The sequence below is a fragment of the Rhea americana genome, unplaced genomic scaffold (assembly GCF_003343005.1).
Source record: "Rhea americana isolate MKP2758 unplaced genomic scaffold, rheAme1 scaffold_93, whole genome shotgun sequence".
NCBI classification, from domain to species: domain Eukaryota; kingdom Metazoa; phylum Chordata; class Aves; order Rheiformes; family Rheidae; genus Rhea; species Rhea americana.
In genome coordinates, this window is record NW_028187122.1 from 1,537,404 (window position 1) to 1,556,104 (window position 18,701).

At 40.2% G+C, this 18,701-nt stretch overlaps 1 protein-coding gene across 1 annotated transcript in view; it reads right to left on the bottom strand.

Annotated features, from left to right (window-relative positions):
• Positions 1-3,346: 3,346 nt before the first annotated feature.
• Positions 3,347-18,701, bottom strand: part of ARHGAP22 (Rho GTPase activating protein 22) — a 171,064-nt gene continuing 155,709 nt past the window's right edge. Inside the window, exons 7-10 of the mRNA XM_085324804.1 lie at positions 14,793-14,866; positions 12,846-12,967; positions 8,384-9,284; positions 3,347-4,172 (exon numbers count right to left, since the gene is read on the bottom strand). Coding sequence (XP_085180930.1) covers positions 3,944-4,172; positions 8,384-9,284; positions 12,846-12,967; positions 14,793-14,866 — 1,326 coding nt within the window. The 3' untranslated portion in view covers positions 3,347-3,943. The remainder of the gene's footprint in view (positions 4,173-8,383; positions 9,285-12,845; positions 12,968-14,792; positions 14,867-18,701) is intronic.

An 18,701-nucleotide genomic window follows, 5' to 3' on the forward strand; every position in this document is an offset into this window, starting at 1 on the left:
TGCCTGGAAATATGGCTGCTGAGACCCAACGTTATAAAAGGAGGTAAGCTATGAGCCTTCTATCCTATGAAACCAGGGCACAGGGACTTGGGCTTTGGGAAGATCTTTCTCAGAACTGAGTTAGAGAAAGCCTCAAAAGATAATCAGTTGGTTAGAGCGTGGTGCTGCTAATGCCAGGGTCGCGGGGTCAATCCCCATGTGGGCTACGCTGAGGGTTGGACTAGATGATCTCCAGAGGTCCTTTCCAACCTTACCATTCTACGGTTCTATGATATGACTTTTGAGTACTTAAGAACTAATTTGGGTGACAGGACCTCTTCCTGCCCTGGGACCACTGCAGTGGTCCTAACATGTTTCACTGCTTCTTCACAAGCTCTAGGAGGCTTTAAACAAAGAAAGATTCAAGATGCCTTTGAGTTGTGTTCGGCTGCATGCTCTTACATTGTCTTGTGTAATTTTAAGGGAAGAGGACCTTGGTCATGGGTGGTACAATGCACCTGCTGTTCATCAGCTGCCCTTCTAGGAATGGGATGAGGCTTAGTAATGCTCTTTCTTTTTATTTAGATATGTTAGCATGTAGCATATAACATGTAGGTGATTTCAGGCAATTTACTAATATACAGCAAGGCCTGAGACAGTCTTATCTCTACCAGGGATTTGTCTGTGAGTGACTTCAGTTTTGATTGTCTAAGGACAAGAGCTCTGGCTTGTAGTCCAGAGCTGAAAGTCTTCATAGTGCTGCTGGCTTTCACAGATGTCTTTGGCAAATGTAGATAACTCATTGAGTTATCATTATTAATTTTCCATTTCCATTCTTGATTTGTGTAGGATGGGTGTTTCTTTTTTTTTTTTAAGGCGCGGTCTCTGAGGTGTATGAAGTATGCAAAAAAATGGGAGGGAAAAAGTATACAGAAATGGGTGTTAGCTCTAGTAAGGAGACTATTTCTTCCCTAAATAAGACCATAGCAGTCCATGAGATTATGTACATCACCACAAGTGTAGTCCCTTTCTTGCACAATTGCTTATGAGAGGAAATGAACATTATGTTTTTGTTATTGTGCTTTAGAATTAACATCCCACTGTGGTGCACTTGGCATGAATTGGGTAGTTTGCAACTTCTTGTAGACTTTACTGCAGTGTCACCTCTTTGAAAGGACCTGAAATTTATTCCTCATAAGCGAGAGGAATAGATGCTTCTGGAGCACAACAGTCACCTGGAAAAAGGTTAGTTATTTAATTGCTTTAAGCAGATACAGTTTGACTTATGAAACTGAAAATATAAATTACATTTGATCTTGACTGCCAGATTAGTATTAGGTAGTGATGTATAGCCTGGAGATGAGTCTGTCTGGGAGCTGAAAATTTGGGAGAGGTGAGTTTGTTCCAGCATTCTGCCATACACAGAGGTAGTCAAGGTCTTAAAGGCAGATTTGAAGGATACTTAGAATTCCATCTGCATTTGATTTCAGTAAACGTTAGCCAGCAGAGTCTTGTTTAGTGCTCCCCCATATCTCATCTTGTTTATTTTTTAGGCTCCTAGTCAGCATGGTTCACTTCTTTTACTGTCTGTAGTGAGCCAAATGTAAATGGAGTAGTCTGCACTTGATATTTACAGGAGATAAAGCAATATAAGCAGTCTAAGGGATATGGGTTCTTAGGAGAAGGGATATAGTGAAAGGTACCCATGTTGGGATAGGAATAAAAGAGGATATTGAAATAACCTGGTTGCTACTGTTTTGTCCCAGATGGTTAAAAATTTTCTCTTATTACCAGTCCTGGTGTTCCAGTTCTTGAGAATTACTTCTCTTGAGGAGAATTACCCAGTTCATGCTACTCATTAATGTTTGTTTCTTGAGGAATGGCATGATACTTAATCCTACCTAATGGCACTATGCTGTTCCAGCTCAAAAACATTGTTACAACAGCAGTCACTCCTTATGTTACACATCTGAATTGTACTGTTTTAAATGGGACATCATTCTCCCTGCAGAACCAGTTCTAATAACCTCAAAACAATTCCAATGTGTTGGGGGCAGGGGGGAATAAATAAATAACTAAATAAATAGTAAGACCATTGCTATTGCCTGCAGGTGGCAGGCTGCTCCTAGTGAAGAGTTTGGTGTGTGCCACTAAGGGTACTGAAGAGTGCAGTGCTGGCTGGATATTCCAGAAAGGAGGAAAAGTGGTTTGGAATAAATGAACTAATCTATACACAATGCTTATTTTACTTCACCACTTTGCCTGCCTTATATTAACCAAGAAAGATTAGGTTAAAAATGTTTGCTCACCTGAAATGGTTTGCATCTCTGTAGAAAGGAGCAGTAAGGTAGAAGCAAAGTTAATTTCTACATCTATTTACATATTCAAACACCTCAGTATGTCAGAGATGATGATGAGAAATTCAATAGTGAAAGGTACTGCTGGTACTTAGAAAAGCCCTTTTTCTAAGGTTATCTCCAGACAAAGATTTACCATCTTCTCTAGTAAGAAAACAGGACAACTCTAGATCATTTTTGAAAGTACTTACTTAAATATTAAGTTAGCACCTTCACTACAGTCTATACTTTCCCTTTAGGCAGCTCTTGTTTTGTTGCACTTTTCTGTTAAAAATATTTCTCTTTAGAACATCCCAGCCTGCCTCATCTGTCAGAGGCATGGGCCAAAAGAGAGTGAATACTGCTGTGACAGTATTCACTGGGCTGGGCTGGGCTGACAAGTGGAGCTCAAGATGGATCTGGTGAAACAATTTTTTGTGTGCAGGTTCAGTGTGCCTCAGGGCACTACAAATGTTAGGCAAAATTTCTCCAGTAGGTCCCTTAGAGGCAAGCGAGCCCTGGCTGCTTATTAGTGGAAATTACAACTTCATTCTAATAACATCTGTCCCTTTAGTAGAGGTAGAGAAGTTAGGCTGCTGCATTGTTTGAGACTACCCCTCCCCACTTCCTCATGAGCTAAAAAGGTCATCGAGCATCATGAGAGAAGTGACAAAGAGCCCTGTGAAGGTTAAAGGTAGGTCCCACCTTTCCTCTATCAAGCACTCATTTCTCTTAGTAAAAACTATGGTATTAAAGTTTTATATATTTTTTTTTTTTGAAAAAAAAAGGATCACTTGGATGTGTTTTAATGATAAGAATCTCTCTTCTCCTGCCTTGCTGTCTAATCAGTACCTATAAACTTATGAGATTTGTTCTTGCAGCTAATACTGCTCTATTTTTGGCTCAAAAATACCACCTAGGGCAATATATGCATATTTAAAGATCCAGGGAGTTTGCATGGCCAATTACATATACTTTAGTACGTCACGTTTTTCTGAAGAACTTGGAACTATTCAATATGTAAGTAAGCGACAACTTTAATGAACTATCAGAATTTCCAGCATCTTCAACTGTAGACTTCGCAGAACGTGTTATAGAATAATACCACTTTCACAATGAAAAGTGTGAACAAACCTTATGCAGGGAGTAGGGAAGAAAAATACCTCTCATTAGATCTGTACACTAAACCATGTTGAATGTGGTGACGTAAGAGAGCTGTGATCCTCCCAGGCCGGACTCCCACCACCAGGTTCAGCCTGTCCATCACTTCTAGCTGTCTCACCCACCTTACATGCCTTGCCATTGTCCTTGAACCGGCAAAGGGATGGTGCAGTAAATCCAAAGATGGGAACAGTATAGGAAGAGAGGATGGGATCTTTCTACTTGTAGATATAAAAGGGTGCCCACTTTTCCTTGGCAATCTGACATCTACATTTTCAAGCATTATATTTAGCAGTCTTTCCCAGCTGGCCCAACTGCTACAGCACATGTAAAGACAACAGAAGAAGTGCCACTGAGAGCACAGTCACTGCAGAATTACTCATGATACATGAGTATACCAGAACAAAATGTGCATAGAGACTGGTTTTGCTAGAAGTAGAACTTTCCTTGCTGTACATCAGCTTTTTCTACTTGGAGCCTTTAGCACTTTGACTCCCAACAGTTAAACATCCTAATGTTGAAAAAAACTCTTCCATTTCCTTCTGGAGGAGGTGATTTCTCTTCTCAGCATCTTCACGAGCACGTTCAGAATTCCTCAGCTTTATCTCCAGCATCGTGTATTTCTTCCGTTCTTGGTCCAGTTCTTCTTCTAACCTAACCACTTTTTTCCTCAGGTCTGCACTTGTTTCCTCAATTCTTAAAACCAAAGAGGAGAGAGAGAGGGAGAAGAAAAAAGAGCATTTTTAGTGGCTGGATAAAGACTGTAATGATAGCTATACAATTTGGTCATCCTGTAATGATAGCTATACAACTTGGTCATCTGAGAGCTAAAATATCATTGACATAGTAAGAGGAAGTCTGTTAAGTAAGTGAAGGCACTAATTGCCATTTTGTAGTTAATGTTGAGTTTAAAGGGAGGGATTTGCTGAAAGCTGAATCTCACTCCCTTTGAATCTTGGAAAAATATGCTTGAGTCTTATAAAAACAATGCTTACTTTTGGGGAACAGAGTGAATGTCTGAGGGACACAAATCAACTCCTCGGTTAGGTTGAATTCAATCTATGTAACTTCCAAAATAATCTTTTAATCTCTGTTTTCATCCTGATACTGTTTTTCCCTGTATGAATATCCAATACAGAGGAACATCCCTTTGCCTTGGAGGTCAGTTAGGAATTAAGTCACAGTCCTTCCTCACAATCAATTTTATGGTATTTTCTGTAATGTATGTCACATCAGAAAGAATCTGAAGAGCAGACCTTGAATAGTTCATCTGGTACAAAGCTCTAATACAAGAGCGGGCGCTTTTCTCCAAGAAAATTAAAGAACAATGTTCAAGTCTTTGATTTGAAACAAGCACAGCAAGAGCATCAGTTGCTCTCCCCCAAGTCATGTTGCCCAAGCACAAAGCAGAGTAGTGGTGTTAATAAGAAGAGGGAGTAGCCCCACAAGGGAATTTCTGATTGCTAGAGAATTCAAAAATGGTAACTTCAAAAATTAGGCTTTTCCTAGGAAAATATCTTCCTTTAAGAAATGTCCTTTTATACAGGGTAAAGGATACTCAAAAACTACATGCTACATCCTCCACTACAACAACAACAAAGTTAGACATTTTTCTCAGCTGGGCCTCAGTTCCCAATTCCATTCTGTGACCAGCAAGAAGCTATGATGCAGGGAATGCAATGCATGCCCTGAAACTCTTCCTTCACAGATAGCTGTTGCCATTGTCACAAAATTCACAACAATACTCCAAAGTTCATGCAGTGAGTCTTCCTCCCCCAAAAGATGGATAACTTATTTCTGATGCTAATTCAGTTCCAACCCAGAAGCATTGATCACCCCAAGTCTAGCAAACCAATAACTGCACTGATGGGCAAACAGATAAGTGATGTGCAGTATGTCTGGAGAAGATTACTTCTCTCTGAAAAGGCAGGCTTTTATCACTCAGCTGTCTTTTGTAATACAATGGGACCCTTCTGAAGTCAACATGCTTTTCTCCTGACATTCCATTTTTGTAACAGCCCACAGATCTGAGCTACCCATTACATTTTTCTACCACTACTTTTGGGGGTCAGCTACAGCAGCCTATACTAACTAACTGTCCACTTTCTGAATTATACAGGTTCACAGTACTTACCTGCGAACACTACATACAGAATATAATCTCTCCAAGATGCTTCCAGTTTCTTAAGAGTCCTAGGTGGTAAACCTGATTTACCGAAACTCAAGAGAGAGAGCCTGGTAATTATACTAACCTTGAGAGAGAAATGCTCTGGAACAGACTGGTTACAGGAAGGCCATAAAACTTGCCTCCCTCTGACTGAGAGAGAGAAGATGGGTAGTTGATAATGATGAATAACAGCTTTTCCATCAGCAAGTGTTCCTTACCTCTGCCCCAGGCAGGTACTGACTTTGCTTTCCCTCTGCTTCTGTGTGTGCCAACAAAAAGCTCATACATGCCCTGCTACACAGACTGACTTCTGCAAACCACACAAGCACATGTACAATAGGAACTAATTATTACTTTGGAGGAATAATTTATCTTCAATAAAATAAAGGTAGTGAGGCAACCCAACATCTTCCTAATAAGCTGCCTCCCTTCTTTACTAGAGTGAGCTCCTGTGAGTGAGCAGACTTTCATGCTGCTTCAAAAGAAACATATTTTTGCACATGTAAATGGCTGCAGATGTACTAAAACCATAGCAAATTTTTGAGAGCTGAATAACTTGGCTTGAAATTCTTAGACTTGACAGCAAGATCCTTAGGGCTGTAATCCTAGACAGCTGGAATCATGCTGTTTAATGCATAAAGGGCAATGATTCCATCTCTCCTGGTTTTTATGAAAATATTATTTCATTAGGCATTTTCCTCTTAGCTATTTTGCACTATCAGACCTGGCAAATTTATAGTTCTCCCCTCTAGTTACAGTGCTGTTGTGTCCCTTTCCAGCTGACAGTGAAAAGGGGTGGTACATCTAAAACAGCTGAGAATGCTCAAGGGGAGGAATGAAGACCAGTTCTTCATAGATGCCCCACTGTCAACAGCTGAAGGCAGCTGAAGCAGTTTTACTGATAAGCAATGGGAAGCCATATCTTCCCTCAGGGAGCAGGTAAGAATACGCAGATACAAATTTCTAAGTTTTGCAGCCCAATCTCATTTCTGTATATTACTCAGTATCCCTGCAACAAGGCTTGTTGCGGGCACTTGCGCACATTTAGCATCAGCTTTGATTGCAAGGAACATGCAGTCATCTCCCTTCCACTCTGCAGCAGTGGGGCAACTAAAAAAATAAGTCATGTAGTACCATCCTCATTCATGGACTTTTTCTGACACACACTAGGCTAAGAATTGGTGCTGTTCTCATCAGTTCTTCTACCTACAATGCAAGAAGTCAGGGGAGCGCTTCTCTCCCATTCAGTAATACCTAGGGGGAACCAAAACTGCTATGTGTCCTGATTCTCCTTCCAGCTTCATATATCACAACAATGCAAGGCAGAAAAGCTGCAGAGATTGGCAAGCCACCACCACAGGAAATCCTAAAATAAAGCAGGAAGGTAATAATAGAAATTCCTACCTTAACAGCTGGCCCACTGGAAGAGATCACAATTCAGACTACAGCATTCCAACACAGATTCTGAGAAATTACTTTAACAAGAAAAAAGAGGCAACAAACTTTGCCTAAAGTTGTACTATACAATCCCTACAAGCACTAGTATAAACTCTTAGTACTGTGTTGGGAAGCATGGTTGGAAAGGGAGGTATATAAATACTACCACATCATTAGTAACTTAAGAAACATAACACTAACACCTTAACGCACAAAAGTGGCCAAAACTCAACTATTTGTAAGAAATGGGACTATTACCCTTCTCCAGTGCTAAGCCCCAGTACAGTAGGGCCCAGGCCAGTGATGATTCTTCTGTATTGTAATACAATACATGCCATGCAATTTTGCATGTGCCTGTATATTAAAACATATCTAATTCCCTTAAGCAACTGTATTTATATTATATACATACTTCCCTGAGAGTTATTCTGTTAAACACTGAAATGCATAAAACCCGATATACTAGCTCATGCAATAAATACAACTGTTACTATTAATACTGTCTACTTCCTCCAGCCCTGACCTCTGATTATTTAGCAAATCATCTCCTGAAAACTGCAAGGAATTATTTTGAGTGCAAATTCAAAGTATAGCACCAGCGGTTACAATTGCACAAGTACACAGAGTGGGGAAAAACCTAAACAGTTCAGGTTATCTGCTGTACAAGCAGCACCTTGCTGTTACTTCGAGTTAGAGGCCACCTGTAATTGTAAACAAATGAATGCTGCAAGTATGTCTAGAAACTTTGCTTATGATTTCTAAAGTTCAACACAAAATGGCTATTCAAAAAGTTATAGCTGAGCTGCATTCCCACCAGAAAAATGGAGAACAGTCAAAACAATTTCCTAGAAGAAAGTTTCCCTTGGGAAAAACAGCATGAAACCTTCAATTTAAGACTGATTTGACACAATTTCTGTTCCTGTATGAGCCAACAGAGTTGCTTGTTAGGCCTGGTCACCGTGGCCCCTATTCCCCCCTTCCACAGCAAATGTTTGCTGCACTGTTTCTCTCAGAACACTGGCAAAAAGCAGACATCAGGACCATCTCTGCTGTTCCTATTTCCATTGAAAACATAGAATGTGAAATAATGGAATCTCCTGTGTGATGGAAATCCCATTTTTTGATCCTCTCTTTGTCAAAAGAGAAAGTTGGATTCACAGAGCCATAGGGAAAGACTAGATCAAGACCTGCAGTCATGCAAACCCAAACTCTGGATCTGAGCATCCCACACACTTGGTAGCCCATACTATGTTCAAACAAGGGTAAATCTGAAAGAAGACTTTATCTCTGCAGCCGACGTTACCTTTTGATACTAGTCTCGTACTCAGTCCTCTGTTTGCTCAGTTCTGTCTTTAGCTCCGCCACTAAGCTCTGTAAGGCTCTAGAGCATTTGACAGAGTCTCTGGAAGCAGCAGCAGGGTTGCTGTGTTCACTGTTGCTGCTGCAAGCTTCAAATCTGTCGATGCTGTTCTCTAGATCTGCAGTGTTGACCTCACTCTGAGACAGCAAGCCCTGAGTTGCCCACTCAGTTTTGAGAGAGCTTAAAGCAGAAGAGTCACTGGCCCGACAGGCTGGGCAGCTGCTGACTGAGTCCACCACGGAGATTTCACACGACGATGTAGACCACGTAGTGCTGGCCATACTGTGTGTGCTAAGGGAGAGGCTGGAAGAAGGAACATTGTCATAGGTAGAGAGTCTCTGGGAAGAACATGAGTCTTTAACTCGTTCCCCAGAGGCTGTCCTGCGGTGGCCTCGGAGAGAGTACAGTCCATTCATCAACCAGTTCCCACTGGAGGAGAGGTTGGGGATATCTAAGGATGAGCTGCCCAGCTTCGGACTCACAGACCGTGCCCCTTGCTGGCGGAAGGAGTATTTCCATGGGGGCAGTGTCTGCACTCTTTTGCTGGGGCTGGTAGCAGATTTAGTCAATTTGCCACTGCGTTCTGGAGGGATGTTTTTCACCACAGGTCCAGGAGCAGCCTCTACTGCCACAGCTTTGTTAGAAGGCAAATCAGAGGGGCTGGGAACACTGTTCTCTGACCTGCTGTCCTCCCCATCCTCCTCAGAGATCCACTCCGCAGTATTGCGCTGACGCACAGGTCGGATTTCAAGCTGGTTCCCTTGCACATCTGCCTGAGGAACAGCAAAGATTCTCCCCTGTTCACTTATCAGCACTGTCATCAGGTGTTGAACTAGTGAGGTGCCTGTGGAAAGAAAAACAAGAATTTGATGAGACATGAGAGACCTCAGACTCATTTCCTGCTCCTAAGATGTAATATGAGCTCCTTGTGAGGCCAGCCTGTGGGCACATTCACTAGATCAGGTCTGTGCAAACATGGTAACTCTGGGCCTTTCCGTTCAGGACTACAAGAAACAGTGACTATGTCCGTTGCTGCGGATGGGCAACATGAAGAATGCAGGTGTTAGTAGAGCTTCTGAATGTAGCTGACTAGGCATAGCACAAATGATCAATATCAATGATTAATAGTTTGGTCTGCTTCAGGACACCTTGAGGTAGACACCTGAAGATAGGCATGTCACTACCACACAATGACTTGAGGTTCAGAGTCAGCATCGACCTTGGCATATGCATCCATGCAGGCGGCACAGCACTGCACAGAGGTGCAAGCTAGATCCTGAACACAATAATGTATTACCTAGGATGGAGCACCTTTTGGACTAGCTTCTAAAACCAGCAAGTTTCCACTGACTTGTGTATCTACATCACACCCTGTTTCATAGTCTTAACAGGCTAGTGATTGCTAAATAATCAGAAATTTCAGCTTAGGTCTTTTGATTCAGTTTTAGTGTATAGAGCAACTTGGAGAGATTGTGACATCTATATAACACACGGAGCTGCATTCAAGGAGAAAAAGATGCTTTTTGTACTATCAGTCTTTTTGTAGACTACAGTTCAATTCCAGTTCTAGTAAAAAAACTCTGCAGTTTGAAATGAAACAGCACTAATGAGAAACTGTGTTGAAATACAGTTCAAGATAGAAAAATCACAGATTTTAAATATCTGTTACAGAGTGCCATGTAAATGCAACTACCCAGACATCTGCTGGAAAGGAAAACAGCAGAACACAGACCGTCTCACAAGTTCATGGAACCTGGTGACACCTTTGTTGATATAGAAATGAAAGCAGCTAGGAAAAGAGGCTCTTCTGTGTTTGTTTCATTCAGAAGAAACCCAAGGAAAAACATGGAATTTTTTACAGAAGCTGGTTTAGGCTTCAGCACAAAATGACTGAGCATAGGTTCTTTAAGAGGGGATGGGAAAACAAAAACTGTGGGTTGCAGGAACACAGATTTCAGTAAACTTTGAAAACCAGTAAGATGCTGTAAGGGTCTGATCTACTGGAACAAATTTTTTTTTTTTTTTTTTTTTTTTTTTTTTTTTTTAAGATTATCAGTTACACAAAAGAATCAATGTTAAGAGTACAACTATCTCACTGTAGAGAACAACTAGAAGATTCACTAGATGACCAACTGGATTAAACAAGGAGCTTCTCATTGCATTCACAAATAAGAAGCAAACACACAGAAAGTGTACTTAGTACTATATAAATCCATAGAAATGAGTTGCCACATTTTTCAGCATGGAGCAGACCATTATAGAATAACAGAGAATATCACTTATCAAATCTGATATTTTCTACAAAATATTTTCTACAAACAAGAAAAACCTTAAAAAGAGCAGATATGAAATTACTTATATGCTTGCTTATTGTCTGAAAAAAATCAATAAAGACTAACATTATCAGGGGTCCAAAATAAGGACCTGATATAATAATGAGGTTTCTGAATAAGCAGCCTGATAGCAAGAGGTAATGAGCTCATCTACAGCTGCCATTTGATGCCTGCAGACGTGGGAAGAAAATTAAGCCTCTATTGAGATAAGGCCATTCCTAACAATTTAACTGTCCAACTTCAGATATTTCTATTTGAAATTCATCATTTAAGTTTGGAGAGACATTATTAAAGGGCTTCTTTTTAAGTGGCAGTATTTATCTGTATCAGTTGTCTTAAAGGTTCCATATTAACCTGAAGCTGAAAAAATTTTTTTGAGTTCTTTCCATTCCTGCTTTATTTATATATAACCAGACCTTTATTCTAAACTGACAATAAAACACTCCCAGTGCTGCTGCTTATGATTTTACTGATAAAGTCTAAAACTCCAGTCACTGGATCCCAGTTTTTCTATAGTTCAGGTCTGTAGTCATACAGAGCTCTAGGTTAGGTCACTCTTATATTTTTATATGATGACTAGGAGAGACCACCAGACCACAGCATCTTGCCATAGCCTAGGTGAACTGAACTCAGACTCTTCGTCTGCAGCCACTGAACAAAAAACACCTTGCTAAGGCTGTAGCAGCCTTACCAACCTCAAACCCACTGACTACTAGCCATGTCAGAGCATCACACAACAGACTGATTAATTATTCCCCCCTTCGTAGGAATGCTGAGTAACACACCGTCTGCTTCGGCACCTCCTTTTTTTCATGCCAACATTTTTGTACCTCAAACTAGAAAGGAAGGTCTCAAAGCTCCCCTTAATAATATGGCCTACATCTCTGTGGCAGGCTTCTAAAAAGCTTCAGATTTTTAGATATGCTTGAGAGGAAGGGAGCATTCATGTCTGTGACCAAGTCCTAAGTGTCTGGTACAGCGAAGTTCATTGTCTGATGTTTTGTGTTGCGTTTTTTTTTTTTTTCTTCAATCTCTGGTTTTCCTTCATATTTTCTAAAGCACAGGCTTGAGCTAGAGCAGTACAGGAAGCACTAGAGTACAGGGTTCTTTCTTCCACTCAGAGCATTTCTCACTAATTTTTTAACCACTATTGCATGATGCATCTCATGCCATCTGAGGGGCTTCCCATCTCTCTGGAATCTAACCATCCCTGAAATCAGGGATGCACAAGAAGGATGAAACAGAGAAGCAACTGCTGCAAGCTCTGACATTAATAGTCTGTTTTTCTACCTTGTTAGAGCCATAAACACATAAAAGCCAACATCTCAAAAGGACACACTTTGTAACAAATGTACCAAGAGCAACACCATAATTATTTAGGGCCCAGTAATAGTCCCAGCCTAGCTTTCATTCTTTGCTTTTAAATTCAAGTACTCAATATACTTGCAGACATCTGGCATATGGGTAGGGTTTTTTTGTTGTTTTTTTTTGTTTTGTTTTGTTTTGTTTTAATACCCCGTGTGAGAACATTTAAAATTAACAGTGATCTTCAACTTATTTCTTGGGTTCTGTGAAACACTGACCCACACAAAGTCTGCATGGAATACAGCTCTTCTAAGACAGCTTGTTATAGCACTGAAAATGCTGCACAGAAAAACAGTAATACTTTCACTGTGGGCTGATTCGTTTTGCAGGAAGCAGCTAAATCTACCCAAATACACTAATATTTAATAACAGTAGTTTGGTACTTAGGCATCATCCTCCTGAAGAACATTTGAGCTTTCATTTTAACAACAGTAGGTTCAAAGAGTGTTTCACGTAACAACTAACAGCAGCCCAGAATCATCTCTGTGTAGCGGAGGGATGCTTCTGAGGTCAGGGATGTAGGGAGGGAATGACATTAGCCAAAGCGGTACATTCCCTCACAGGGAGTGATGAAAGGGATAGCCTGCCTTATTGCTGACTCTTCAATCAAATGATACTGCTTCTAGTGACTGCTTTCAACATCAGATATTACATTCCTCTAGCTTCAAAAGACAGACACTCTGTTATCTCACAAGAGGGGTACCTACCTTCCATCATGGTCACTGGATCTTCCATTTTAGGTCGTAATATATTTGGTCCAAATACTGTAGCTAGGTTCTGGACACTCATCTTGTTAATGCTGGAGTGAGCCTGAACTTCATCAAGGAACCTTGAAAAGCCCCCCCAGAAAAATCAAAGAAAGAATAAGTAATCAATCCTGACTTCTCAGACTGTAGGCCTTCTGGGGCAGGAACACCTTTTGCCCAGTATTTACACAACCCCAAAGAGATCCTGATACCTGAAATACTCCGATGGACTACTGCGGATCACCTACTCAGTAATAACCCCTGGTCCCTTCTTGTGTATGAACAAGAGAAGACATGATGCTTTCTGTCAAAAGTACCAGTCTACTAGGAATCTAACTGCCTAATGGGTATGAAAATACAGCTTTTCACCTTTCAGTAGGAATTCATCAGTTACACAGGATGGTTTCTGCCAGTTTTCATTCATAGATATAACAAAAAAAATAGTTCCACTCATCTCATCATGCTAGAAGCAGCCTACGGGAAGAGCTTAGTTTCTTGAATCTGGCAAAATACAGATTAAGAGGTAGCCCATATGATTCTTGAGAATACATCAGCTAGACAAATACCAGCACAACAGAATGACTCAATGAAAGCTAAAAATGGTACTTGAAAAAATGGAGATACACTAGCCATCCATATGTATAAGCTGCAAATCAGCATAAATTTTCTAACAGTTAAATATTTTGTAATTTGAAACCTCTTCCCCAAAAGACCTACAGTAAGAGAAAGGCATGACAAACACCTACATAGCTTGTAAATGGAGATTAGCCTTAATGAGGAGTTACCAAAAGGATTTTATGACATGAGTAAGAGTAGGAAATGAGGTGAGCAGTCTCGCTCTGCCTGCATTTTATTTCCTAAATTACTGTTCCTCTTTGGATGGTTGGAGAGTTTGGGACAGTCAAAAAATCTCATCATTCTGCACTACTTGGCTGGCAATTTTTTGAATTCTGCCTGCAGCCTGACTTCTGTAGGCATTCTCATTTTCTAAGCAGCTTTGTCCTGTAGCAGACACTGAGCTGTGAGACCCAAGAACCCTCAGTTCTTTGCTGAGTCAAAAGAAAGTTTTGCCTGCCTTTCCTCCCTCAGTTCTTCACTTAGAAACAGGTATAATTATGCTGCCCTGCAACACCCATTCATGTTTTGAGATGCTTGGATTTTAAAACAAAGGGCCACTGAAGTATATAGGCACAATAAATTTTTGAAATCATTCAGAAAAAACATTTCAGAAATGCTGTCTACTTGTACACTCAGTAAGAGCTTAACATCTCTTGAATAAACCATTGGCTTCATGTCAGTATTGGTGTTTACTGCCTGTTACATATGTGCAAATCCCAGGGGAATACAAGGACTCTACCATGGAGACCAGGAACCAACATAAAGCTCACTACATTTTATCCAGGGATAACAGTCCATTTCCACTCCCAAACCGTACCCCATCCACTTTTAAAAAAATGGTAGAGTCAATGGAGGCTGAGGAGTCCTGGTATCCTACGAGGAAGCCATTCCCAAACCCCTTCCAAATGAGAACTGAGGCCAGACTAGCTGTTTTGACTGTATCTTCTACTCGGTTTAGATTGTAAATGTTCCAAGTGTGCAGTGCCTGGAACAGCTGCCTTTCCTTATTAGTCTTTAAGTGCTTCTGAAATAAAAAATATTATTAGAATCATTAATGCCTGCTAACAAGGCTGCAGGTGACAACAATTTGCTTGGCTGATGCTCTGTAGGTAAGTTTAAACAAGTTTCCTTGGGGCAAGCTGCACATCAACATCCACCTCCATGCACTTTATGGGAGCAGTAAGTTATATCTAAATGATGCTTGAATATTCACACTTTCAGAGTGAATTATTTGTATATTAGACTGAACTTTTTGAAACAATGACTTTTTCAAGTGTTAATTTCACTTACTTGCATATGTATTTGAGAAGGTTGTAGTTGGCCTGGGGTAAATTCTTCACCTGTTTAACCAGTTCCTGGGTTCCCTGAGGGACAGAACAAAAAGAAGAAAAGTTATAAATAATGCAAAGCATGCATGATTGTGCTGCAGTGCTAAAAAGTCCTCTTTCCAGATCAAACCCGTGGACCATAGCACTAAAAGGATCTCCAAAAGCCTAGAGTGAGTATATTGCATCATCTCCAGCCTGCATTAAACAGTTTATTCACCCAGTGCAGCATGCACTATCTCTCAGAAGGAGGAGTCATCCCACTCCCAAATTCAGAAACACCAGAAACATAATCTAGCTTTGAGCTCAAAGGACTTGGATCAGCTTTGCTGCTTTCAGAGCTCCTTTTGCTTGCAGTGGTGCAGGCAACAGTATCTGACTCTGTTTCAGAAATTATCAAAATATTGCTAATTACATTTCTAGAGCTTGCAGATATCAAATATGCCAGAGAGTTACATGAAGCCCTTGCATATGTCACTTGACCAAGCTTTCCCAGCTTCCCATCTACAGTCTGGCTGCACAACCTCCCTGAGCCTGAAGGAAGTCCTGGGATGCTTGGTGCATAGCCGTGTGGCTATGTACTTCTGTGCTACCTTCCACGCTAGGATCTCCTAATACTATAGAAGTGTAAGCATTGGTGTACATGGCCCAGAGTCAGCTTATGGGTGCATAGTTGGAAATACCAATGTATCCCTGTATTCCAGGCACAGAAACCTAAAGCAAGGGAGACAAAAGGAATTCTTTCAAATGACAAAACTACCTGGAAGAGAATCCAGCCAGAAGCCAAGGTTCACAATCCTAACATGCAGCTGTGCTCTTAATAGCAATGACAAAAATAAATAAAAAAGCATGCAAGGATTTACTGCTTTCCTCTAAGTAGTAGCAAAGGTATGAGGAAGATGATTCATCCCTTTCATGGGATTAGAACCACTGGCCTGAGTAAGACAGATCCACTATATATGGTATACACACCACAGTCTCAAAACAGCCTTTCTATAAGAGTGCTATTGGCACAACATGCAGCAGAAATTATCCTAGAGATGTAGCATTGCCAGCATCTTTCCCCAGCTTCAACAAATATAGTTGGTATTTTTTATTTAAAATTTCAAGTGACAAAAAAATAAAATAACCAAAGTAGTCAGTTGGGCTGTCTAGAATGAAAGGAAAACCACCCACTCTGCAATCCACTGAGTAAGCAGGTTTATTCCTCAACCTCCAAAAATTTTTTGTCCAAAGAAAAAAAGCTGCAGAATTCTTGAAGTCAAACCACAGCCTGAAGTACTGAAACCCTGATGTCCAGAAATTGATTCAGTTCTCAAAATAAGTGGAAAGTCTCCTATGGGCTTTAATGGCTACTGTAAAGGCCTTTAACTAGTGGGGCCTGCCAGTCTTCAGAGAGTCGGTACAAATGAACCAGCATCTTTGCCATTTCAGAATCCAACCTATTTGAAACTTTGAGGCTTCCAGAGTGCAGTATAAGCACATACCAGTAGTGCTGAACTGAGCGGAGCAAGCCTTTCTTTAAAAATTAATAATGTTCCCATTCAACTACCTCTTTTTTAATTATTTACTTTCATTTACAGTCATTTATGAGTTGCAACATACTTTTTCATAAAATCAGTATCGTACATTAAAATGTAAGGAGAATTTCATGCATGAGGAATGACTTAAAACCCTGAAGCTACTTAAATCGTCTAATGAAAACCTCTGACTCTGAAGAGTTTTGTCCTTCCAAAGACCTAGTATCATTTGCTAGTTCCCTTCAGTACTGCAACTGCTCTGGAGATTTGCTAATTTTTGAGACAGTTACGCTTTTTGTGGGAAGATGAGATATCCAAGTGTGTTTGTAAAGAGTCAGCTTTGGATTACTAACTAATGATAGAGAAATTGCAGAAACAGCTGGCTCCAAGTAAGAGAAGCCTGTCTGGACTTTTATTTCAACCCTCCCTCAACTTACTAAGGGACGTTAGGGAGAATTTTCTGCTGGCCAGCCTCTTGCAAGATCTGCATGACTTTTCTGGTCCAGACAAATCAGAAACACCTGGACAGCAGTCTCTATTCCTGCCTCCATTCTCAATGTCATGAACGCACATAGACACTTTTTTCCTTCTCCTGAAATTTCCAGCACAAAAAATGTCATTCAACAGATAAAAATTGAAATTTCAAAGGGTAGATTCTTAAAAGTGATTAGCCTTTTTAAATTCCTTAGGTTCAAAATGATGCCAATTTTAGTAGTGGCAAAAATGGATCTACCAATAAAAGACCATTCACTTTGGGAAATATCAATCTTGGATTTAGAACTTCTGAAAACTTCTGAATCAAGCTGTTACTGAGGTGAAAGTTAAGGTCAATTATTCAGGTTATCTAACATTATAGTGAGGACTTTAAGCTAAATAGTCAAGCTTACAGATCTAATTCTCTCTTGAATTTTGCTCTGGAAACCAATTTATTTTAAATTCAGAAATCAGCATGGCCTTTGGCACTGTATTTCAAATGCTCTGAATTAAAATACCGTGGCTCCTTTAGCTGTGAGAGCGGGCTTTGCAATGGGAACTGCAGGCAGATGAGAACAGCTGGAAACATGACCTAAAGGAAGAAGACCTTACCTGAAATCAAACAAACAAACAAAAAAAGGGATCTAAAAAACTACTACCCATGCTGTGTCACTGAGGAATCACAAATATGGGATCGCACAGTAAGCATCCTTAGCTTCATCAAGGTACAAATACGTGCCAGGTTAAAAAAAGCTTTCTCTCCTTCTGCAATCATCTCAGGAGCATTTATCAACTCTGCCACAGATTTGTGCCCAATAACCATCTGCCCTGCTGGAGGTCTGAGCCTAGCAACACCACTACACAAGTGTAAAGAAAAATGCAAGGCAAAACCTGCTGCATTATTAACAGAAAGCACAGAAAATGCTGAGGCTAAGCAAGGCAGACACTGTCCTACTGTCATTCATCATTATGGTATTTTGCAATAATAAGTCTTACATCCTTGCAAATGCAGCATGTGTAGCTTACCATAGGTGCATGCTTTTCAAGGAGTAATCCCAGAAACAAAGAATTTGCAATGTGTATAACAAATCAGCACTAATGAGGAGTTTCTAGATGGTTTGAAAAACCAGAAACACTTCAGATCTTCCCCCAAATTCAGTCCGTTCTTTAAAAACTCAAAGCCAGATGCTTAACCCACAGAACTCATATGTGCATCTCTAGAATACAGGCAGCACTGCAGATGAAAATACAACCATGACAAATCATCTAAGGCTCAAATGAGTTTTGAAGATAATCCCTTCATTCTTATTTTAAAATTGGTTTTTGTTTTCAGTTCCTCCTCCCTACCAGCTGGGATCAGAACAAAGTCTGTGTGATGTTGCAGTCCCACTGACCTGGCAGTCCAAGGACTTTGTTAAGATTCTGATGGCATTTCAACACCAGAGACTAGTTGGGTGCAGAATGAAGATGAACAGCAATCTGAGTAAAAAAGTGAAAAGCTGGAGACAAGGCAGGAGCATTTTTTGCTGCTGATGGAGAGTAGGCTTGTGCAAAGCTAGCATCATAATAACCCCCATTTGTAGTCAGAACGAAGCAGCATAAAGTGGTAACTGTTTTATCTGCATTGCTATTTTCTGTTGGTAATCTTTTTTATTTTTTGGATTTATATAACTGAAAGAAAATGACATTTTGAGTCTAGATGTCCTATTCAAAACTTCCTTATGAAAAATGAAAATAAACCAATATTTCAAATTAAAACAATAGTTTGTATTTTGTTTCCAAATACCTTTTCAAAATGAAACTTCTGATCTTTCTTCTCTGAATTTTGAAAGTTTATCATCCTCTCCTGAAAAATAATGGCTTCAGTGAAACTACATTTT